The following is a 27,226-nucleotide window of genomic DNA, read 5'->3' on the forward strand; positions in this document are numbered from 1 at the left end:
TTTAAAAATGTTTAACGCTACAACTGTCGAGCTCTACTCTATTGATATAATTTGATAATGATATACAATTCACTTGCATAAAATATTATATAGTTACCGCTTATACAATATAAATATGCATTATATACTATGTTAATATTTTAGGTAGGTATAGTCACTGTGTGTCGAAACAGCACCGGGTTTGGACACACTACGACGCGTAGTTACTCATTATCAGCTAAATATAATAAAAAATGGGTGGACAAGTAGAGTGGAGAAAAGAGTGCAGCGGTGTCGGTCTTTGAAACGAGGCGGAAGAGTGGTCGACCGAGTCAAAGGTCTGCCGGATTATTAATAACCGGTGACATTTTGATAACCCGATGCATAAATATATAAAATAATAATATGATCATCCTGGTGTTGACCCTCTTCTATGTATACGCATCATATACCTGCACTATATATAGTATAGTATCGCATATATCATATTATTTTGTATATGTATATAAATAATATATAAATATAGGTAGGTAGGTACTTGTCTTTTTCCGGTGACCGAAATACGACACTACCCGTCTCACCCTTCCACCTCCGACTCCTTGGTTAGGTTCTATTGGGTGCACCGTCGCCACGCAAAGGCCACTTAAAATTAAGTCGGACGAGAACTACGCTATATATATATAATATAAGCTCCGACATCTACGTAGGTCCTTTATATTAATGCGCGACGACGCGATCCTGCAAAAACCGTAACGAAAATATCATCAGACATTGCTATGTAGTTAATGTACGCGGACGGGACGAATAGGGGTGAGTTTATGTATATATGTATACGCGCGCACACACACATACACACAGTTTTTCCCGATCCCTATTGTACGATGGTTGTCGCCCATGACTTGGGTCTACACGCCGTATTGTTTTACGAGTCACCACTTTATAACACCACACCGTCGCGACCTTCCCTCCGCCATTCGCCTACGAGATATTAATCGAGTTTCTTATAAACGAAATGTTATCCTTATTTATAGGCCGTCTCCTGCCCGCACTACTGTCCTCTTTACGATTTTCCCTATCCTCCCGTCATCGGAATGAGCTGACTGTACAGTGTCCATGTACTGAACTGCTAATACCTATATAAAACACTGGTGATATTATATGGTGACATCATGACGACCTTTGTAAAACGTATTCCGTAGATCGAGTTTCATAAAAAAAAATTTAAAAAAAAAATAGCATATTTGTACTATTCCACGTACCCATCATTATGGTAATAAATCGACTTAGGTATAATGCGAATTTTTTAATGTAATATATTTTTTGTTAAATTAGTTTTTATATTTTTGAGAAAGAATTTATAAGTTAATGTAATTTAAAAAAATTACATCGTTATTCGTGAAGCAAAATATTTTACTAAAAATATTGTAGTTAAAATCCATCAAAGTTTGAAATAAACTATAAATTATTTAAAATAAAAAAATAAAACAATTTTAACAAAGTTAATGGGTTTCTCTCATTAAGATTCCATCCTTATAATATACAGACGTCTAGTATAATAAACAATTGTATATATATATATATATATATATATTGTACCTATATACATTAGATTTGGTTTTTCTTTTATTATTTTTATTTTATGATCGCATTTTATTTTTCGTTATAAATTTTTAATTTCGGACACGGGTTGGGTCGACCAAATTCTTAATGTGCAATCCATTACGTTAATGGCAGACCCTGTTAAGCGTATATATAGTGACCCCCCTCGAGTGTTTTGGTTTTTTAATTAAAAGAAAATATTATATTATGTATTGTTTTCTACGAGCTGAGCATGAAATCGCAATTTTTTTTAGAATATCTACCTACAGTATATTATATGTTAATACTATATATTTTATGTTGTCGTTTTTATTATACTGCCACTATATAATATTATATTTCAATAATAATTAAACATTCTATAGTTTATTGATATACTATTTTATAACACGTAAAATGCGATATAAAAAACATAGTTATACCTTATACTTCGCCGATAATAGCTGGTATGGTATAACATACTTTAATTGTGCTGATAGGAATTTATCGTATACATTCAGTAATAAAAATATTTATATATTTTTATTAATCATTATAGTCAGGTATGAATTTAATTTTCTACGACATGTGCGTCTATACAGTATTAAAGAGTTAATTATAATAGCAACTTTTAAATAGAATACCCTTTAGGACCTTTAACTTATTGCAACTCATTTTCCTCTAAAAAAAAAAAGATGAAATGTCGTTAAATTTGTTATAACCAGAAGATCCATTTGTGTAATAAGAGAAAATAAAATACGACAATTTTTTTCTGTGAAAAAATCATTAAGTAAAGTGAAAACACTATTCTTATTTTTTTCGTAAAAAAATATTAAATACTATTTCCACTTTTTCACTATGATTACTCAAATCAGTATTATTAAGAGTTGAATAAGTAAAACGTGGAATTTGGGTCTTAAAAATATTTGATTTTCGTTAATACATTAAAAAATATCATTTTATGTACAATATACATATATATATATTGTCCACGAATTCAAATAATATATTGTAATGATATTTCAAATAGATTTCCACAGTGGAAGAATCTCAGTTGACGAAGATCAGTGGGTTACATTCGATGACACTTATACTACTTACTGTTATAATTATATTGTACATCATATTTATTTAGTACGTAATACGCAGATGATGAAATTAAGACATATCGGTCTATGATTAAATTTGTAATATACACTTTGAGCATTCACACATTAAGTCCACACACACTATAATATAGAAGTTTACTTTCACAGAGCTATATTTCGTTTAATATACATTCAAACACGATAAATTGTCTACGATGCAGGTATCGCGTTGCTGGTTTAGCCTTATAAATGAGAACTGGGTGTAAAGAGCACCAGGATAAGATAAATTGCCTCCTCGGAGAACTTCAAATGACACATTTCTTGACACCTCGAATTTGAAAACTGTAACTCTGCAGCTTGTCGTTTCTTTGAATAGTATAATATTATACTACTATATATTATACAACTATTGAAATATTCTAAATTTATAATCCACGACGGCTATATTGAATTTATAAATGTGAAGTCGTCGATTTAATAATAATATAATATAGAAATATATAACTCTTTTTCGTTGAGTCTTAGTGAGTAAATTATTGTGTCAATATGTCATAAATATGTTCAATTTGTGCGTTACATAATCATACAATAAAACGTAGGTATTATTACATTAATAATATAACATATTAAAATTTATCACGAAAACCGGAAAACTAAACAAGTATAATACATTATAATATATACATTATTAAATGATGAGTGTTAAGTAATATATTTAGTGGGTTTTTGTTAAATTTATTATATGTATTTTGTTCGTTTGAATTCAGTATAAATTAGGTATTAATACAATAATATGGATAGTTATAAACAATAAATTTATGGCGAGTAATTTAGTTCTATGTACAAATTATCATAAAATTATTTCGAAATTATAAAACCTCTCTTAAATTTCGTGTCTAAAAATTTGACATGATGATTTTTAGTTTTTTAAATTCTAAATTTAAAAACAACATTTCATCGGGGTTTTAATTAGTGCTTCATCATTATTTATAAATTTCAAAAAATTCTAACTGATAGTATTTATTTAAATTTGTATTCAATTAATAATGTTAGTCATGTTTTTATTTTTATTTGTGTTACTATATTCTTTTAGAGGCATTGTATACAATTATAATTAGATTATCGTATTTGTTATGTTTATTTGTATACTTCTGCAAGTAACAATAAAACGAATTCGAATACACTCGGTATAGTTTAAACATGATGATAGTATATAAAATATTAGTGTAGGTATATAGGTATAAGATTTTTATATACCTAACCAAAATCCGTTATGATCATTATTATTCATCAATAATCACTTTGCCGCTGTCATCACTAATAATGATTATAATAGTCATAATAATTATAGGTCATGACATTTCTTCTATATTTTTTCGAAAATACCATGTTTTTTTTTATATATACCCCTATAATAATATATCGTAATATAATATTTTTGATGGTATTGCTATTGTCCCGTTATTACCAGACGACCACTGCGAAAGCAAAAACTACCGACAACAACGCCTGTTTATAAGTAAAACCTGTTCTGTAGTGGAATCGGAACAGTGGCACCTGACAACTTATCAAAACCGGATATCGATGAAACCATTATGTTTTTCTTCATTTTCAAACGGATGTACATATTAATGTATTTTTGCATAAATTAAAATATACAGGTATCAATACAATGATGAATGTCGTTTTATTATAGTACGTGTTGAAAACGCAGTATTTTAATAACAAAAATTCTGTTCATTGCTGCCGTATATAAATTGAATAACTTTAAAAGTGAATGAAATTTGATTATTCAACTTTTTAAGAAAATTAACATTTTTATTTTAAAAAATGTAGTAGTTTCTATAGTATAAACATATTTTATTAATCGCATATATTTTGATTTGAAATTGTTTTACATCTTTAAACTGTAGTGTGTTATTTGTACTGTAATGGATTTATTTTATGATTAAATAAAAATTTTCATGATTTTTACGTAATAATGTATACTGTAGGTATATATAATATTATAATTATTATTTGACACATTTATTTGTTGACCAAGTTTTTATCGAATTTCAATTCGAAATAATCGTTTTCTCAGTTAGTTTATATAAAAAGGAAAATTAGCTTTTGTACTTTTCTTATTATGCATAGGTATACTACGTGAATCTCATTATTGCTGTTCTAACTACCGGATGTTGTTGCTTAAATTATTTATTAAGCTTGCGGGTAGAGATTTCTACAAACGATAACTTTTACCGTGCACAATAAATACATGAATACTTATAAAATCATAATATCGTTTCAACCGATAAAATGCGTTTCTCGACCAATCAGCGTTTCAATTTTAAATATGAACTTAATATGTTATAATAACTGACTGTTGGAATTCTTGAACTGCTATTTATGTGCTCAAATGTTGTAATAACTCATTTGGTCTGTGATTTCCATAAAATATGGAAAATAATACAGGCAATTGTACCTACTTACTCTACCTATTATGACTTTTTCTTTTATCGTGACTACATTTATATTATTTATGTATTACAAGACTGACTTCTATACACAGCAAAAATAAGACCGTTAATAGCTTACGCATGCCTTGTATGAACAGCTACCACAAAAACAAAAATTAAAAAACTACAAACTCTTCAAAATAAATTTTTAGGAATAAAGCTCTCAAGGCCCTGTGGTTCATGAGAAACAAACAACTATTACTGATACGAGTCTACCATACCTATCTACTTGGATAATATAATAATTTAAAAATTTTCATGAAAAACTTAACAAAGCTGACGAAGCACTCCACTCCAAAATTGGCAGAAAAGCCACCAATCTAAGATTAAAACCACGACTACCACAAGACATCCTACTAGATCCCAAATAAAACACTTCAAACTCTAATTCAGACTCAGACTTATAAGCTAACCAAAATTAAAAATTCATTGTATTATTGTAAATACTATTGTAAACAAATTGTTAACATAATAATCATAAATTGTATTTAATTTCGAATTTAATATTGTAAAAATACCTGATGTATTGACACAATCAAATAAATAAATAAAAAAAAAAAAAGACTGACGTTTATTTTATTTTACATATCTTCAAATTATGAAACTTCATTGAATGTAGACGAATATAAATAATAATAGCTATGCATTTTTATTTTTTTTTTTAAATTATATATTTCTTTTTTCGTCGAAATATGTAGGTATACTAGGGCAACTGAAAATATGAAAATATTAAGATCCCTATTTGTTTGAAAAACATTTTATTTATAATTTAGTTTATTAGTTTTATTATTAAAAACTTGCTTATATACTAATTTATTCCTACTATATTCTGTTAAACAATTAAAATTAAAATTTCACATTTTGTAATGTTAAAGTAACTAATTTATCGCCATGGAAATAAATTATTATTATTTTTTTTTTATCCTGAGTTACATAAACAAAAAATATTACGGTTTATATGAATTGTAGATAAGTGCTATATTTAAAAAATGACATATATTGGTAAAAAAAAATACATTGACCATGAAACATTCTGTATAATTCAATTTCATACGAAATATAGCAATTCGTATTATATTGCAATAATTAAGCATCACCTCGCTAAAGAACATTAAAGTAATCTATAAATTAAAGTTTTTAAAATTATAAATTATTTTTTTTTTTTTTGTAACACAAGTTTGTTATAGTTATCTCATAATAAAACAACTACGATGTTTTTGAATAATCCTAAAAATATTTAAATACGATTTGTTGAATTGAATTTTATAGTATTTTATAATCAGGAAAACTCAGGAAAAAATAAAATAAAAACATTACTGAATCGGAATGGATTAAGTATGATAATGTGATATAAATTAATATAATACAGTATTTCTATTACCACCAAAATATTAAAAATTACAATTCATTAGTTAAATAGTTTTTGTTATTAGTTTGATTTATAGGTTTTAGTATATGCATCATTAAAACATTCCAAAAATAATTGATTTTTTCAAAACCACTGAAAACTCAAGTATTTTCGGCTGTCCGTATTATAACACGTTTATTATTTAAATCATCATAATATATAATGTTATGTTATGCTTATTAGTTTTCATTTATCACTATACACAGGAAATTCTATTTCACAGTTTACTATATAATGGCCAAGCGACTATGACTAATGACGTAAAACTCGCAGGGTTTCGATGTATATTTTAATAATTTATCTAATATTTCAAATTTATTATCTGCACGTTCGCTGTATAATATAGTTAAACGCGTCTCCCAAATCGACAACTAGTTAAAATAATAACGTAAATATTTACTCGTACGACCATAGCCATACCACCACGATGTCGACGAGTGTAGGCATATATTGGTAAATTATGTAATATTTAACTATTTAGATATGTATCATGCGACCTTGTCACGAGTCACGACCTAAAGTACATTACGCACGCACGATTACGCACAATATTCCATTTAACCCGTTTCCAATTACCTTATTGGGATTTTAATGATGTAAAACAATGTATTACCAGCAGCTCGTACCCATACGTGGTGAGATTATCGTAAAAGATTTTATCGGTTTCCGTCGAAATTATCCGCGCCCGCGTGTGTATTTCTAGTATTGGATCCCTATGGCTCGCACAAATCATCACAACGGACGTTACGCGATTTCCCTCGAACCATAATAATATCGTATACTGTGTGAGATTTACACCATCCCGTTTGCGAAATATTCTTCCGATTCTACGTAAATATAGATACATATTATGTACGGTCGCCGGCGTCCCTGCATACATATTATTATTATGAATATATCCTTTCTATACATACGCAATACGCATATATGAGTTTTGTGTTTATTTTATAGGGCAAATATATTTATACGACAATAATACAATATGTCATGTAATAATGTGTATTTTGCTTGAATGTATAAATTCGCCTTATACCTTTTACGAACGTACGTACGTATATGTATATATATATAGATATATATATATAAAATAACAATCCGAACGAAATTTAAGAGATACGCTTTAGGAATTGTCAGGGATATTGTGCGAGAGCTGCAAACTCGGTCCAACGGACGTCCGTATATATAATATATACATTATATATATATACGTTTGGTAGGTGTGTGCAAAGCTCATGCGATATTGCGCTGAGAATTTATGGCGTCTTTGATTTTATCGAAAACTAGAGGAGGAAAAAAATAGGAAAATCGCACACACACACCAATATATCAGGAACGCATTCGGTTAAGTGGACGTGCATTTTGGCGCACGTTACGCCGGCTCTGTCAATTATAACAGGTAAGTACGAACGCCCCCCACACGCGCGTGCTCGCGTTATATCATATTATGTACGTAATTCATACAAGCGTAAATTATAAAACGTGCTTGGAATTATAATATATTAATTCGTACATACACATATACATATTATATATATATTATATATTCGCGTGCGTGTAGCTTACGGGGCCGAGTTTTTGTCGGCATTTACGTGTATAGTGACTATACAGTGTATACATATACGAAAACGCCGATGATATTACACGTCGAACCCGAAACGGATTTTTACAAATCGGACGAGAGGCTCAAAACGCACGAAACGATTGGGATTTTCGTGTCCGTTTTTAATTAAACGTCATCGTCGCGCGTGATGATGTATTCATAAACCGCTCCCCGCGCGATAGGTCTCCGCGTGCATTGTTAAAAAACAGGTAGGTATAGGTACATAACCCTTTTTTTCGCGTCGATTTTTTTTTCTTCTATTTCGACCATAACTCACGCGAACCCCGAACACGGTCATCGCGTAATAGGTACATATCTCGCGGCCATTTTTGACGCGATCGGATTGGAATTCTAAATTTATAATCGCAGTCGTCCGATTGTACCTACATGTGTTACGCCACCTTGTCTAATATACTTTCGCGTCTATACCGCGATCGGCCGAATTCGATTTCTCTCGACTAGCGACCCATCACAAGCGTCGGGTCATAAACGTATTTAATACTGCACGCGATTATTATATGTGTGTACGAATTTATGATACACGCGTTATTTATTAAACGGACGGTAATGAGAAGGTTTCATTCACCGCAAACCGATACTCGTGGTAAAATATTATTATACGTTTTCACCGGGAACTCGCGAGGTTTTAACGGTCACCAGTCGCACATTGCGCATCCCGAGATGAGAAAATGGGAGAAAAAACAATATATAAATACAAATTATAAATACAATAATGATAATGGCAGAAACTCCAAAGAACCGACGCCGCCGCTGCCATAGTATTATAATTCGAAATCGTTACGCGCGTCCGATGTACTATCATTATTGCTACAGCGTACGGCGCGTAATGCGCGTTATTACGTGAACTTATTATACGCACGCAATCCTTTAACGCGTCACGCTGACAATTCGAAGTTAATAAATATGCATTAAACAACGGTTATTTCTTTTCTTATTTTTTTTTTTTTTTTTTAATTATACGCGAAAAAGATCACATTAATTTCTGCGATATTCCATTTAATGACTCCCATAAAATGTTACATAGATAATACAATTAATATATCCGTGGAAATTTATTATAGCCATCTGATCACAACGTATGATATTTTATCGCTCGACAATTCGTAGACGGCAGAGATAACGGCTTAGAACCTAACCTTGAGTCCATAAAACTATGCTTGAAACCTGCTCCGTAATGTGTTCTTTCATTAAAAATAAACCGCATGACGATCGGATGAATGATTTCCGAGATCATTGGCATCTAAGATTCGCACATGTGTTATTTAAGACGTATCCGTGTGCAATTTTCCTAGAATCTGATTGCAACGTTATTGCATTACCTACCTGGCTCAATTGTGAATCTAAACTATTCTGAGACCCTTCGAACGCACACAAAACATTTCATCAAAATCGATCCAGCTGTTTAGAGGAGTTTAGTGATACACGCACGTACAGAAAAATATAAAGATGATCAATAAATAATAAATAATAATATAAATAATACAATATACATATATATATATATATATATATATATATATATATATATATATAATATCTCATTATTTAAAAATGATTAGGTAATACGTATATTAATTTATGTAAAATATATAATTTTTTTCATTTAGTATGACTAATATTATTTATTTTGTTTAATCACAAGCCTGTTATTTTTCAATATTATAATGATTTATACGTGATAAAGCATTAAACTTGTTTAATTAATGTTTCTATACAATATAATATTGTGACACTGACTAAAGGTAATTAATTTTTACAAAAAGAACCTTTGAAGTTTATTGACTCTATCGTTTCGTAAATTAAAGTTATACGAAACCACCGCGAAATAGCTACTTAAACGCTAAAAATAATTATTATATTTTGATTGTTCGATTATATCACTTTAACAAAATGTATATTATCTAAATAAATGTATAAATATATTTACATTCGTATTAATTTCAAAACTCAAAAAAAATTGTGACTATTAATAAAAAAAATAATGTTTTTAAATTAATTCCTATTATGAAATCGACGTGCACGATTTCGGCGTAGGAATTTGTTTACGTTTAGAAAATTAAACAACGTGAATTGGCACGTTTAATAGAGTAGGTGCATACCTACTATAATTTTATGCTTTATCGGCAAATCCTCAGTCATTATATATTTATGATTTGTAAATATAATATATTTATTTAAATACCTGTATAAGTACCTACATATTATAAAAGCATGTACTTCTTCTAAACTCGTTTTATTATTAAATTTATTCGATTTTGAAAAACATTATTGTGATAATATTATAGATTGAAGTATACACGAGTAATAATTATCCGTGACTACATTTTAGAATTTTTTTTTTAATCTCTATTATTAATCTATTGTATAGTTTCATATGTATAAGTTATAAGTTTTTAAAAACAGCTTTTATTAAATATTAAAAAACAAACATTATTATTTTTGTTTTAAATTTATAACATTACTTTTTATCAAGTTTTATATATAGGTGCACTATAAATTATTCTCTGCAGTAGTTTAAAAACAAATTCAACTTTAATTCTAACCAAGCCGATTAATAAAATTAAAGATATAGCTTGTGAATTGTGTACCCGTAATATATTAGTTGTGTGTATATAGTATATACATACCAAAATGGATATTTCATAGAAAAAAATTACGAAATAATTTATGTTTTTTTTTTTTTTAAACGTTTATGTATTAAAGTTTTAAATAAAACTGCCTGTTTGAAACACATTCAACTCTCCTTATTATAATTACTATAAGAGTAAAGATCAGGTTTTGATTTTTTTTTTTTTAATATTAGGAAAATCTAAAAACAAGATAACGAGTAAACGAGTTTGCTCGCAGTTTATAATATAATCCAGTTGTTTTAAACGCATAACATTTCTAGTGGTTAACAATAGGGTTTAATATAACGTCGTAGGTTGTGCACGGAAACAATGCGCCTCATTATTGCTGCATTATTATTACATTAATTGAAAAAGCGTGATCATTTACTACTAGTAGCGAACAAGTTGAGGTCAGCTCGCCGCGAAAAAGGTTCTGTGGTAGGAATGCGTATGATGATGTACCTATACATACTAAATATAATGTATAGACGGCAACAAGCTACGAAGAAAAATGAAATTCGCCCTTTTATAGAATTCGCGTTGCATAATACACCACCGTCTACCTCATCCCTCGCCACTCCCTTCGCTGACACCGTCACACTGGCGCGAAAACTTTCTTCCGCCGTAACTATATTCTCCCGCTAGCGTGAAACTTTCCATTTGTCAGCACCACCCTCCTCCATTTGGCGCTTCCGCCGCGACACCCCCGCAAACGTTTGGCGTGAACCGGCTTTAGACAAAATATAAATAAATAAAATTCTGTGCGTCGGGCTGCAGTAAAAACTACATCCGTCGAATAAATTCTACTAAGTCCTGCACAATACGTATACGCACGCGAAATGTTTGTCTAGTTAATGTTCGTTTGTTGTTATTGTCATCGTTGTTTTTTTTTTTTTTTTACTTTTTATTTATCACCACTTGTGCACTTGGCTATTGGCGGGTGTGCACCAGTAATTTGCCAGTTAGGGGCTGGAGGCCCAAACAACACACAATGTATATAATGGTCGACCCGGAGGGTTTAATTAAAACCGAATATGTACCAAATGGCGGGCGTGGATATAGACGGCTGCTGTGGGATAGATGTAATGAAGTTAATTAAAAACACCAACTATACTTCCACCAGCCACCGGCGGCGATGTATGTGTGTACTACGTGTACGTATTCGGTGAATTATAAACTCTGACCAATCGATTTAAAAACAAAATGATAGGAAATAAGTTAGATTTTTTTTTCGTTCCGTGAAATTTGTCAAAAATACGCATTGTATATTATAATAACGACCCTTGACAACGGACACCCATCGCACAAAAATAATGGTTAGAAACACTTTTTGACACTTGCCCTCTTTTAGGGACGCCCCTCGCCGCATGCGTCTCCACCACTCGCGCTCGCAAATTCCACTAATCGATTCTCGTTGATGGAATATTTAACGATAATTATAATGTCTAAAATTGTTTATGTGTGTGTGTGTGCGTATATTCTACTTTGATCTGTCACAAACTGTTGTTGTTATCGTGATGCGATGTTCTACAGATAATTGGAGTAAATAGCAGAGTGTATATTATATCATATTATATAAAGTGTTACGATCAGATAAATTTCGTATTTTCCGTGTTTTGCGTTTTCGATATAGTTTGCGTTGTATATCACATTATGAACAATATATATATAATACCGTATTAATAATAATTCGCTCTCGCGTGACGTTTCCGGGTGTGTATTATTTCTGCCGAAATTGAATATTTCATCCAACTGTATATCAGATATGCAGTGTAAAACTGCGAACGACAACAAACCTATAAGTTATAGTTTGATCGACGGCAAAATCACTCGATAAGTATACTTGCACGTATATATAACTGCAATAGTTATAATTAACAGTTTACCAGTTAATATAATATTCGTTGTTGTACGACCAGTCACTTGCAGTGTAACGCTTAAATTCAACGGAATTATAAATAATATTAAATCATCATATAATATATTCTCGGTGAATATTTGTATACTGTACAGAATTAAAACACAACGTCTGATAAAATTGATTTCGGCCGATGGTTGTTTGTAAGAATTCAAACCGTCAATATATCCCTATTTCCCACGGTTCTTTTTTTTACTTAATTCACAGATGTCTAAAATACACATGTGCTCGCGTCGTACTCAAAGCGCGCCGATCGATCGAAATCGCGTGAAAGACTATTGGCTTTTGTACTGTATTTTCGCCACAAGACATTAAATATATGTTATTATATAATGCAAACGAGGTCGTCGTCACACGTGACGTACACTGTCATAGTGCCATGTGTTTCCTTTTATGCTGCAGCGCCACCTCATTATAATATATATACCTACACGCGTATAACACGTACATATACCTGACCCTGCTATATCCCTGTGCACATATATAATACTCGTACACATGTAGAATAATATTATGTAATACATATTGTCTAGTTGTGTTATTATACACGCGTGGCCGATAATATAATGAACAGACAAATGCAATTCGTTATCACGAGGTACCTCGGCATACCACACTCCAACCGTCAGGCAAAGCATCGGTGGCGGTAGCGTGCGGGGCGGACTAATGTAAAGCATTTATCGACCCGTCTTCATACACCGTGAACGACCGCGTCCTTCGCCGCTGCGAGTATAATTTGATTCCGTTTTTAAGGCCATCGGACGTAAGCATTGTCTCTCTATTAGTATAATGTTATAATATTTAGGTGGATATTGTTTATTCCACAGTATCGGATCTATATATATATACTGTACACGCACGCATGGTGTAAGATGAACGATCATCTCGCTCACGATCGCCGAACGCCACCGCGTACACAATCGGATTCGGCCGACTCGCGATATCATAAGGTCGACGGTGGTGTTGTAATAACGATTGAAACAACGAAGACGTCGAGTTGTTTATTGTTTCTACTAACCCTGAAATCGAAACAATTTTGTGATCTTAACGATAATCATTATTTCGTTATACATTTTAACATTATATGTATGTGTTAGAAACACGATGAATACGTTTATTATGTATTGTATACTATTAGCCTACTGTCCTGACCTATATGATATAATATTATTGTATTATTGTGTTGTTAGAAGGTGTCTACTACGTGCACATTTTACTAGAATCAAACTATAAATATAAATTTACTATTCTCAAATAGAATTAATAAATATATTATATAACATGATGTATTATAGGTATACTATAAATAAACTTAATAAATAATAGGTTTTTACAAGCGTTACAAACATACTACAATATGCTGCATATAATTGTGAATTATCGTTTAAAAAATAATTAAATAATACCTATTAATACTATTTTTTTTATAAATGTAAGATAAATTTAACTTAAACTTTTAATTATTATTATTTTTATGACAAAAATAATATAACTGTTCCAAATGATTAAGGAAAAAAGGTTAGTTAAATTTGAAAATAATATATTTACAGGATGCTTATAAATTTATATTTGCAGACAGTTATATATTGGTATAGGTCATACATAATACAAAATATGTAAAATATGTGTGGTATAGTATGAGATTTTAGGTAATTATTTTTAGACATATCATGATATATCTACTTTTTTTGACCAATTTGGTCTGAATGTTTTTGGAAGTTAAAACTCAAAAAATATATACAAAATGTATAAAAACAAAGTATTTGAATTAAATATAAAGCTTATGCTGAATTAATTTTTTATTTTATAAACCATATTTAAAGTATGAATTAATTGCATTTACGGCGATGAGTCATAATATACGGTTACTTAGACTTAACATCGTTGATATATATATAGGTATTATTATCTAATATCTATACATGAAAACTATGACGTATTGAAATAATGTAATTTTCGAATTCTGTTGTACGGATAGTGTGTAGGTGCTAAACATGGCCGTATCATAAACACGTATACGCTCATCAAAGATAATGTAATTAATCGCATAAATTTATTTATTTTATTTATACTATCAAATTTCAAACAATTACATTCTGGCATGCATTAAGTACAGTTTTCTCTTTTTGGATGTATGACTATTAATAATTTATTTTATGAAATATTCCTTCGGAGCATCAATATTGTGTCGATAAAATACATAACATGCAAATAAATGTTCCAGTACTTCAGGAATGCTTGTATACCCATTACGTTATCAGCATTGTTATCAGCGTTTTCCTAATACTTCATGCAATAATATGCTTCTTATTATTACCAATGTATTGGTTTAATTTCGTGAATTTATGCTTTATAGCTTATGCGCTGTGCCCAGTTCTTTTAATTTGATTTTTAAATAATAATATTTTGACTACGCTGCAAATTTTTTTATAAACTCATTTCTTTAGTATTCTGAATACCGGACACCATATGCACAAAAAGCCACCTGTTGTGCATGCTTTTGACGTCACACAATTCAAAATAATAGCCTTTTTCACCTCATTCGAGTTCGCACACAATACAAAGGTCCAGCATTTACCTTCTATCACCCTCTCTCGCTTATTTCGGCTTTTTTTTTTTTGCTTTTTCGTTTTTTGTTTTTATCCGTTTAAACGTGGTGGCTAATTCGACGGGATCCGGCGATAAATCAAAAAGCCACCGGTTGAAAAGCGTTTTGTTTTTTTCCCTATGCTAGTCCCTCTTTTAAACACAGACCCTGGGACCTTTTACAAATTTCCGTTTATTAACTTTGGACCCCACGCGTTTACGGTGTACACACGGGCGCGCATAAATATAGTTTACGTATTATAGTTCGTTCGATATCGATCTCTGTGAATTAGTAGTTCATTGTCCAACCTCTAGAAAAAAGGCGGCTCCCACTGAATCCCACACGTGATATATGACCTGCCATATATAGTGCCATATAATAAATAAACGGATTTTTTTGGGTATAACCCTTGCTTACAAAACTTCAACGTTTTAAGTTATTTGGACATGAATGCGTTTTTTTCACCAAAGACCCGAAACGTTTTATCCTGCACTCCGAGCACTGCCTCCTAACAATGCTGATTTAATAATAATCGTGAAATCAATGTTTACTCATATTACTATCATCATAGTATACCTAATAATGAAAGGTATGATCTCGTGTGTGGATTCATATAAATATATATAATACACATAATATTTAGGTCGCGTGATTATAGCCAGGGATCAATTTACACAGTGAACACTATACCATAACCAAGGTTCTATTGATGTCATAGGTTATTTTGTGATATGTGAACGTGTGATATGTGTGTATGTATAAGGAATATATAATACCTATAATAGTGAAAAGCTGTGGCTTAATGCGTCAGTTAATGACGTGACGTCCGTGCGGTGTACGTGTAATTGATATTCATTGCTTTTGGAACCATTAGCTGGGCAAAAACAGCTATATGGAGCTGATTTGGGGTAGTCACTATGCGGTCGGGGTGGAAGAGACGTAGTTCGAATAGAATAGGTTAGGTTTAAACATCTATTTATTATAATAATTCGCTTCACGCACGATAACAATAACATATCATATATTATATATGTGTACATTATGAACGTATTTATATATATAAAGTCGTTATTTCTGTATTTTAGGTGCAAAAAACCGGGAAGATATTTGGACAATCTACCCCAGACATCTGTGATCGTGTGTTTCCACAACGAGGCGTGGTCCGTTTTGCTGCGGACAGTGCATTCCATACTGGATAGATCGCCGGAACACCTCATCCGGGAAATCATTCTAGTCGACGATTATTCTGATATGCGTGAGTCACAATATAAATATCTTATTGTATATAGGCCACGGTATACTACATATATTTCTTCAAACGTGTAATTTGTATAATACACATTTATTGTGGCGTTAAGACGACAGTGGTAAACGATATTATAATAACGGTTCGTAGAGTGTATACCGCCAAAGTTATAATTATTTTAAGATTATAAACGAGTTAGGTAGTTACATTTTGTAAAAAAAAAAAAAAAATAACAATAAAAAATATCCCTAACTGTTTTCGCTTTTTACGTGAATGCAATAGCCTATTTGACATAAAACTATATGCTGAACACGAACAAATTATGATATATATAGGTATAGATAAATTCTTTTTGGATTATTTCGTATCGAACTGCCGTGCTTTAATGGTATAAGAACAAATATTATATATACGCAATGGCGACGACGCGCGATTCATTTTAATTTAAAAATAACGCTTATAAATCATAAAGATTAAAAAACAACATTTTAAAGTTTTTGCATAGTTCAGTAACATTAATTCCGTATAGTATTTTTAATTTATTGCAATCGTTAAAAAATGAAAGTAAAGATATAGTTTTAATTAAATATTAACATTCAATTTATTACTTATTTTTTTCATGTTCAATTAAATTTTATATTTATGCCTATACCTATATACTTTTAAAAATGGGTAAAATTATGCTTTGTTATAATTGTTTAACTCGCGGTATGTATTATAATATATATATACAATAGACATATGTTATATATGTATGTCAATACATTATTTTCGTAGATATATTTTTATCAGTTTTAAATAACTCTGTTTTCAGAATTTTTTATTCCTTAAATTAAAATTAGTTGACACTTTTTAATGAATTGCGTCTTTTACAAAAGTTAATTAATTTTTATTAATTTATATTTTAGATGTATAATTTCAATTTAGTTAATATAAAGTCGAACAAATATTATTATTATATTTATCTATTTTATAATGATTATACATTGTCGGTTGTGCCTAGGAAAAAATACTGTGCTATGGCAAATTTTGTAACTCTAATTATTATGTTTCACAATGAAGGGAACAATTAAATTTGATCTTTTGATAAATTATACTTTGCATTTTTTTCGCAACGCCATTTTAAGTTGTTCCATGTAGGTACGCGTAAAAAACATATTTTTAATTAGTTCTTCACAGAGGTGTATGTGTCATGGAGTTCGCGTTGTTATTTTTTGTTTTAACGATTTTTTTTTATCCTTCTATGTTCATATTTGAGCAGGCGTGACCCCAATCCTCAAGTCTCGTTCCTTCAGTTCTCTGAAATTACGTATGCGTTTGGCGAGTTATTGTCGCGCGCTACGCATTAACCTCTCCACCACCACAAACTGCGCATTCACAAAATAATATATTAATACAAACTTGGCGTTTCGCCGATGCGACGAAAACCGAAAACAGTCCTGCGGCGGGAGACGACTGTGCGTGTTTAGAGTGTTAAATAATGACATTATAATATTATTATCATTATGACGGCGCGTAAGACGGCGCCCAGTGTAGGCAATTGCGGTGCACTCGCGTATTCGCCGCAGGATTACTTAATATTATATAATTTACTATATTACCCATGTTGTAAATACCCATATTTTATACAGACTACTATTACTTTTACTATCTAAGAGTACTCGGCAGTCAATGCGACGACGTGCTGCTCGTGTGATGACGATGATGATGATAATAGTATAAAAGGTTAAGATCATAATGCGCTGTACGATAAAACTGCATGCTGCACTGCATCGATATTCCGTCATTCGACCTTGACGATACCGAAATGCGATTTTAAATTTACATCCATTATTTATAATTATTATGACACGATGCAGTTGTGTCGTAAACGAGCGAGTGTTGTTGATTCTTTTATAAATAAGAATATTACTTTTTCATTCGCGGGTACAGTAATTTCTGCCGCCGTTTGGTTAGCAACCAATCGTTTCTCCTATTTGCATTTCATAGAACGGTACCATGATTTGAACGTTAGATTACGAAATTGCCAATTTGTTTTATCGACGCTGAGTATCCCATTTAATTTCGTTCGTCGCATCACGGTAATCGGTAATTGACTACTATCTGTTTATATCTATTATTCCACAGATAAACGCGAGTCTTAAGTCAATCGTAGTTGAATCAATAGTGTTAAAGAGGTTGTTAATTTTCACAGTTGTGATTTTAAAACTAGCGGGACGGAAAATTTTATAATAGGCCTTTATAAACCGTGAGCAATTTGTTTATATTACATATTTTTTTCCTAAAATTTTAGAAGTATTTACAGTTAATGTACTGTGTAGTGGAAAGTCCAAAACGGTATTCGATTTTCATCCAAAATAAAGATAAAAATATAAAAAAAAGAGGGAAAATAATCACAGGTATAATGATGACGATGAATACGACAAATAAATAACGGCCGTGGACGTTTTTCAACATTTTTCAACCATTAAAAAATAGACTGATCGATATCGGAAACGTTATTGAATATTCGGAATTTCTGGGTGGTGGCGCAGAGAGTGAAGGTTTCTGTAAGTATTATGTTTTTCTTTCGTTCCCTATATAGTTGATACACGATTTTTATATACGATATATTCTATAAACTTATACACCTGTATGATATATAAATATATAAACAGAAATCTGCATCATTATATTTCCAATAATTTTAACGCAATAGTACCTATACAATATATTATACAGCGTATCAAACCGTTTTTGTCCACGTCAATAACTTTTTTTTTCCTATCAATATATTTGAAATACGATATTATAAGATAAATATACTGTATTTTTGAACCATCACACCATTATTATAGATATTATAAATTATAATAGTAGTTTTTAGTTTACTAAAAAATAAAAATGCGTTTCATAAACTATTGGATATACCCAACTGTTTTATATAGTTAATTTATGTGAATATTTTATAAGTCGAATTATTAATTTCCATTAAGTTTTCAAATACAGTCGGGGAAGTATATTATAAATAAGAATATGTATATATAAATTATACACACCAAATGCGTTAAAAGTTGATAAGCAATATAATAATATATAATATACAAATAAGCTAGTGGCGTAAGAGGAGGAACAAAATAATACAAAGTTCTATCATATAGCATGTCTCTATTAAACATACATATATTTTTTTATTATATTATTATACTGCGCATACGTTAATACGTTAATTTTCTTACCGGTCACGTGCGAAAAATCGCAAGAATCCGAGATTCGCATACCGAAGTTTGCCTTGGTCTATGTATAGTTACCATATAATTTCTGTAAATAACACAAACATAATTTCTGATTGTACGATTTTCTTGATTATGTTCTTATTAATCCATCCCACTTGGTGTCGTTCATATATTTTGTATACAATAATAATAATACTCACGTTGGAACGACCCAACATGGCTACCACGATTATAGTGGAACGCTGTCAATTAGTGTGTGTGTAGGTAAGTGTAGGTGTGTGTGTGTATATGTGCGCGCGCATATACATATATAACCTAACCTAACCTAACCAACGGCAGCGGGCAAAGAGGTTCGCACCGACCTCCTATAAATTTGGCCTTTTGATTTTCACTCGCCAATCTCAGACGGACACGTCCGCTTCCGGTCATTAAAAGGCTTTCGACCCAATTAATCCCGGGCTGCTGCCGCCATCGCCGGATACGTCTTATTCACGGGTAAATTTTCAAGAGAAAGGAAACACCAAACATAAATCTGACCTTTGGACAAACTTAATGGGCGGTAACGCGTTCCGGAGTATGAGTGAGCTACGACCCGGTGTCCCGTACCAAGTCGTTGGTCGGGTGGTGGCGGAGCGAAGGAACAATATATTGTATCCTATAACATGGATTTCGTCGCATGGAAATATACAGTGGTGAGAGGTCATCCGATGGCGCTCTTCTTCTAGTCATCACGACGCAGTCATAACTCAAAAATTTGTCAAGCTGCATGACCGATTCGATGTCCCGACGATTCTATAATAATAATATAGTATTAAATTGTACTACATAGCCGTGCGATCAGAATATCAATCTCCGGTGTTTGGCAATACATATTATTTATAGTTGACTTTATCGAATATAATATAAACTGCATTTCACCCACTGATGATATTCACAATATATATTTATAATACATATAATTTTCATTATTATACCCAGGTATATTTTATGTGGTACTTGTACACTTTTCGATAAATCAACGCATTATTGACTTTTTGTTTTTATTTAATAAGATGAATCAAAAAAAATAAATAAATAAACAAATAAACAGAAAAATAAAATTATGTATACTTACATAATATATAACTACAACTCTATTGCTGTTTATAAAAGTCCTTTAAATAATAAACAATGAATAACTGGGAACAAATTCACCGTGCAAAAAGCTAGATTTAAAAATTTATCGAAAACATAATTCGAACTCACAAATTATTATTTGTGTTTATCAAACAAACGGTAGGTAGGTGGTAAGAAAATGAATTCAATTTGAACGAACGTATAAACCCATGCAAACAATGTAAATCGGCTGATTGCTACGTGCACACTTGTGCACGTCCATTGTTTACGGGAATTGTAAAACATCACTTTGCATTGTTAACACTTAATATATCATGTCCCTTGTGCTAAAGATGTTTTTGCTCACACGACCGTTTGTATATAACTGTTGATTTATAGCGTTGTCGTGATCGCTAAGCATCGCAATCAATGTACCTGAACAATGCTGCAATCAGTGTTTCGTTACCAGACGCATTTTTCATCAATCGAACATGGCCATTTAACATTTGCGGAATAATTAGCAGTGTACCAATTCCGCCTACCTATGTCCCATATACTATAGTATATTTGTATGTAGAATATACACTCATCGTCCTTTCACTGCGAATAATAATACAATGTGCGACCCACCAACATTTTAATAGTGAAATTATTCTCGTGACGATGTGACACAGTATACGCAATGATACATTATAAATATATTTACGTTGTATAATATTTCGAATTAATTGCATGAGCATTGTTGTATAATACACTAAAAGTTTGTACATGCAATTTTGGGCGAAAAAATCAAAAGTCAATTATAACTGTGTTTCCAAAGTCTTGGGAATATTTAATTTTTTTGTAATCTATGTGGACTTCTTTACGTCCAATATTAGGACCGATTATGATGTTCGTATTGTAAACTTTTTAGTTTAGCACGAAATAAAAACGCAGTGTCAAGTCTATTGATTTCTCGCTTGGCCGGTGGACGAAATAATTGACTATGATGTATATAGGCGTTTGAAACCATGGGACGTTGGTAAATACATATTATAGCTTAACGCTATACTATACATAGTATAATACCAATTCACAAAATATATATACCTGTCAGGTCCGTTAGTGTTTGGACATTCGCTTTTAGATATTGTATATCGATATTTAAACCCGTATATCTTCCAAAATCGATACGACTGTGTTTGGAATATTGATAGGATATTTCGTGTTAGCGATTACCGCGCACGTCTTGTTTAATTAATTTCATATTTGAAATAATTAATATACATACGCTGAAACGAATTACTCAATTACGCGTCGGAACATTTCCACCGGTTATTGAATAGCGTAGCGTGTTTGACGAAGGTACACATACAATGTACAACTACCTATATATATACACGAGACACGACGCTGATGAAATCACGACATTCAGTCATTAATTCGTCATTCCGTACGATTTTCGTGTCTACAACATCCTTCAAACGTATATTTACGTAATGTTTGACTCAGAATTTCTCACTATTCTGATAAATTATCCGCAAACTTAAATTGTTCGGAAGGAGATCCTGGTGCGGTGTTGTAACTGTGTAAATCTATAATACAACACACGAATAAAATATTTTAAATATGAAAATAACATTATCGATGATGACATATACCTAGGTATATTATAATTTAATAATATTAATGTGTTTATGAATTTTATTTTTTCCTCAGCTCATCTCAAAACTCAACTTGAGGAATATGCGGAAAATTATCCGAAAATAAAAATCGTCCGCGCCAAAAAAAGAGAAGGACTTATACGAGCCAGGTTGATGGGTGCGAGGTACGCATCTGCGCCTGTTCTCACTTATCTCGACTCGCATTGCGAGTGTACCGAAGGTAAGTCTCGTCGACAACGGAACTATAAAATAGTATAATATTATATTATAATATAGTAATAATATAAGACGTGTTGTGATATTTATGATTGTATTACATTTCATTTCGTCGCGGATACTTGCGGATTTTCGAAACGGCGCTAAAATTTAGTGGTCAATAACGAAATGCGGGCGACAATCTCAGACCGAATATCTGCGCCCAAAACAATAAATTTCAATATCGTCACGTGACGTACATTATATTATTATTATCCCGTACTGACCGGGAAATATAAAGCAGCCGGCAGTCGTAATAATCATTATTCGTCCGAATTGTTTCGAAATCCGTTTGTGCCCGTCGTATGCTATGTCGTTTATTGTGTATATATGTGTTTCTATAATATGTGGCCCCTGCACACGTCCGCTGTTGCAGCTTTTCATCATATAACATATACCTATATAATATAATATCAAGTAAATGGACTTTTATTATTTTTTGTTGTTTTATTATTTGGAATCGCTTTTACACTCGTTCGAGGTATTGTCGTGTGCGGTATTGTGAATGGCATATTATTTGGCAGCAGCTTTGCTAACGTTACCATATAATATTTATCATATTATGTACCATCAGGCGCGTCTAACGTCGTCGCGGTCATTTTGATTTATTAGTTTAACCGCGGCTTCTGTTTATTGTTTTTTTTACGTCTCCAATATTTTGTATCTTTTTAAACTAATGTTTCATCAATTCTCATGTCAATGGTCAATTGTACTTTTTTTAACGATTATAGCTATTGCCTTTTGAATTTCTTAAACACAAAATATAGGTATATAAATTTGATTCTTTTGTTTTATTCATTTTTACGTTTTCCCATTTCAGTAAAATGCCATAATTTCCATTTCGAATAAAATTGTATTGATTTTAAATTATTAACACATTTTTAGTGTATAGGTATACTAATATTTTCACACAGTTAAAGTTATTTATTTTATGAACTGTAATTCAGCAATATTGCGTGTGTACTAATATTTTTTCAAAACTTTGTGTTCAAGAGAACGATTAAACCTTTTCAATAATCGACAAACTTTACCACTTCAATTTGTATAATATTTTATCGTTCATTTTAATAGTGTTTAGCGAGCTTAAAATACAACAATAGGATTGACTACCCCACTTACAATTAACACTTTTCTTTAAATCTCGATTTATTTTTTTTTAAATATAAAGTTATATACATTTCTAAGAAAGTATTAAAATATTCCTACAATACAACATTTTTAAATCACAGTTTTTCAACTATATTTTCTCGAAACTTACGATTACTTACAATTACTCTTATAACATAGGCATAACAGTTCATTGCGATTTTGTACACTCTCGTCTGGTGGTATATAATTATAATAGACATCGACTAATGTATTTTTATACTAACAGACGGTTAAATTATGATTATCATGCATAAACGTTCACGTGTGAATGAAACGTGCGCTTGTTTGTAACACTTTGGTGGCTATTGTTGTTTTTATTTCTCAGGATGGCTTGAGCCATTGTTGGACCGGATTGCCCGCGAAGCGTCGACCGTCGTGTGTCCAGTGATTGACGTAATCGACGATTCGTCTCTGGAGTTCCATTATAGAGACGCCGGTGGCGTGAACGTCGGAGGATTCGATTGGAACTTGCAGGTATGAGATCAACCTAATTTTTTATTAAATGCAAAAAAAAACGTTATTAGGTACCTACGTCAAAAGACAATAGATTTATATTTTAAATGCAGTGTACAATAGTGTTCTATATACCAATATTATTATAGAAGTCGAGACAGACTTTATGAATTACTGCGGCCACTCGACCGTGGTTGATGTTTTTTACGGCATATTATAATACGTATAATATATATATCATGATCATTATTATTATTATTATTATGTTATGTACATAAAACGGAATAAAGCTTTTGTAGGCGACCCTCTCTCCCCGATATACCCCGTATAAATATTCGCTTAGCTTTGCGGATATTGCATCTTCTAAAAAAAAAAATTGTCTTTGTTCCTTTTAGCGCGAGCGTTAATTAAAATCAAATAGGACCTTTTTTAAGCACCTAATTTCAAGTACGGCCGGTTTATTATGGGAAATTCTCTAGAGTCTTTTGAAATGCGAAGTCCATTATATTAAGTATGGGTTTACACGTTTAAAACTGACTGTGCGTCTAATGTAAACTAATCCATGAATATAATATATTATTATATGTGCGTGTATAGATAATATGCAATATATACATATTACATACTCTTGATTCGATTGACAGGTTTAATGTATCAAAAATGTGCGCGTTAACAGTTTTCAAACTATAATTGGGAAACGCCTATTAATTTAATTAAGGTCTGAAATCCTATATTAATAGTGCATTGCACTGTTGTTCGATGACGTCGGTCGTTGATGTCTGTACGGCGTTAGTTTCAAAATGTTTGTATACTATCATCATCATCATCGGAATATATATTATACACATTGCCAAAGTACATATATTTATTTGGCACAGTAATATCGCTAATTTTGTCATTCCAATAATTATTTACATGTAATATATACAAAACCATCATCAATCGCGTTAATATCCTCATATAGGTGCAATGATTTTGAAATCGGATAGGTAATAAAATGTGCATGAATTAATTGAAAATCTTTAAATTAGAAATAAATTGTTTATAGCATATAATATATCACACAAGTAAGAGAATGAAAATAAAATATTTTTGTAAAATATTATACGTTCCGACGAGGCCATAATGAAAAAAATAATGTCCGACAAGGTGGAAAATCGAATCTCCTGACAAGAAGCTATGTTAACCAAATAAAAGTTTTTTCTGCATAGAATGTTGCGCAGTATAATTAAAAAATAAAATTATATGACTTAGAATTACTAAAAGAAAAAAATGAATATAGGTACACAATACACATTAATAGCTATTTTTAACTTGTGCAGTTAATACGATTATCTGTACGGTAAAATTCAACTGAATCAACCTGTTTCTAGTGATTGCGCCTAAAAAAATTTTAACCGAGTAGTTGACTGATTATTATTAATATGTATGTTCGTGTTATGTATATTCGGGTATTATAGATTCGGATATATCGTTTAAGATAATATCATGAATATATGTATCGCCGACAAATTATTGTCATCTACGGCGCGGTGCCTTCGCCACAAATATACCGGTCTGACGAGCTGAAAATGTTGGATATAATTATACGGTTGTGGCCATAAACAAAAACACCTTATTTTATTAAAATAAAATATTATGCATCACCGCGTACACGGGCATAAATTGATGAAAATTTAGCAAATAAAATTGCTAAAACCAGTTATTTTAGAATATTCAGGTAATTTTATACGGTACAAAGCCACTAAACAAATAACCCGTGCGATATAACAGCCATCTGTTTCGAATTATTTATCAAAGCGACAGTCGTAGGCTGTACCTATACAGGGTTTTCTAAATCGTACTTATTGTCTAAATGCACGCATTAACGCGAACTCCGTGGTTAATGATCTCGAATGATTCGCGTGTGAAAACAGGAAATTCCCTCAGTTTACATCGATTAACAACAACATATAATTTCAAATCCTAAAATCTCGTTGGACTTATTCGCAATTAATTATCTTTAAATAAGTCTACATAGCTTTTGCATCGGGTTTCTTCGATTTTGACTTCGGTCATATGTTGGTCAAACCAACCCAAAAATATCCTAATATTTTATAGGTATTTATATATTAGATATGTTAAGTTCATGCATACATGATATATATTAGTATACTTGTATACTGTATAATACATGTAAGTATATACAAAGTGATTCACTAAACACGCTCATCCCATATTCTTCACTTAATATAATGAAAAATTTTAATTTATTGAATAAAATATTTTTAAGTTCTTGAGATTTTTATGCGTACTCTTTAAACATGACTCTATGTGAATACAAAATTTTGTTTTCAAATTACAATCTCTCCTTTTCACTGTAAATAATTTAAAGGATAATCGTTTTAATGTCCACAGAACATTATTCATGTATAGTTCAAAAATCTTAAACATTTGAAAATATAATATTATTAGGTACCTATGTTTTTTAATTCCCAAATATAAATTTTGAATAATTGAAATATTGTAAAAGGAAAAAGATTGATAATGCTTAGTGAATCGCCTGTATATGCCTAAACTTGACACAATAATGTTTGCCAAAAAAATCCAACGTGAACGTTTTTGCCGTAGGTAGTCTACGCTGCGGGATACCTGATAACGTGGACCGCGAATAATTATTATCCTGGTCGTTCTGGGCAATACACTTACGACGGGTTTTCGGGGAAACACCGAAATCGCCCCCCGCATGCACGTTAAACATCGTTCTGGCAACCGACACCACAGTATATGTGGGTGTGTGTAGCGCGTGTATATAATATAGTGACTATATATTGTTGTTTTTTTTTCATTTCCTTCGTTCGAGGTCCTATATAACGTTTGGATATCAAAATGTACATTATTCATT

At 31.3% G+C, this 27,226-nt stretch overlaps 1 protein-coding gene across 3 annotated transcripts in view; it reads left to right on the forward strand.

The window, feature by feature from the left end:
* Positions 1-27,226, forward strand: part of LOC114119271 (putative polypeptide N-acetylgalactosaminyltransferase 9) — a 120,112-nt gene that overhangs the window by 66,861 nt on the left and 26,025 nt on the right. For 2 of the 3 annotated variants that reach the window (XM_027980778.2, XM_027980780.2), the window contains exons 4-6: positions 16,372-16,541; positions 22,541-22,705; positions 24,215-24,363. In XM_027980778.2, coding sequence (XP_027836579.2) covers positions 16,372-16,541; positions 22,541-22,705; positions 24,215-24,363 — 484 coding nt within the window. The remainder of the gene's footprint in view (positions 1-16,371; positions 16,542-22,540; positions 22,706-24,214; positions 24,364-27,226) is intronic. The other variant, XM_027980779.2, reaches the window with a different exon arrangement.

The sequence above is a fragment of the Aphis gossypii genome, chromosome 2 (genome assembly GCF_020184175.1).
Source record: "Aphis gossypii isolate Hap1 chromosome 2, ASM2018417v2, whole genome shotgun sequence".
NCBI lineage: Eukaryota > Metazoa > Arthropoda > Insecta > Hemiptera > Aphididae > Aphis > Aphis gossypii.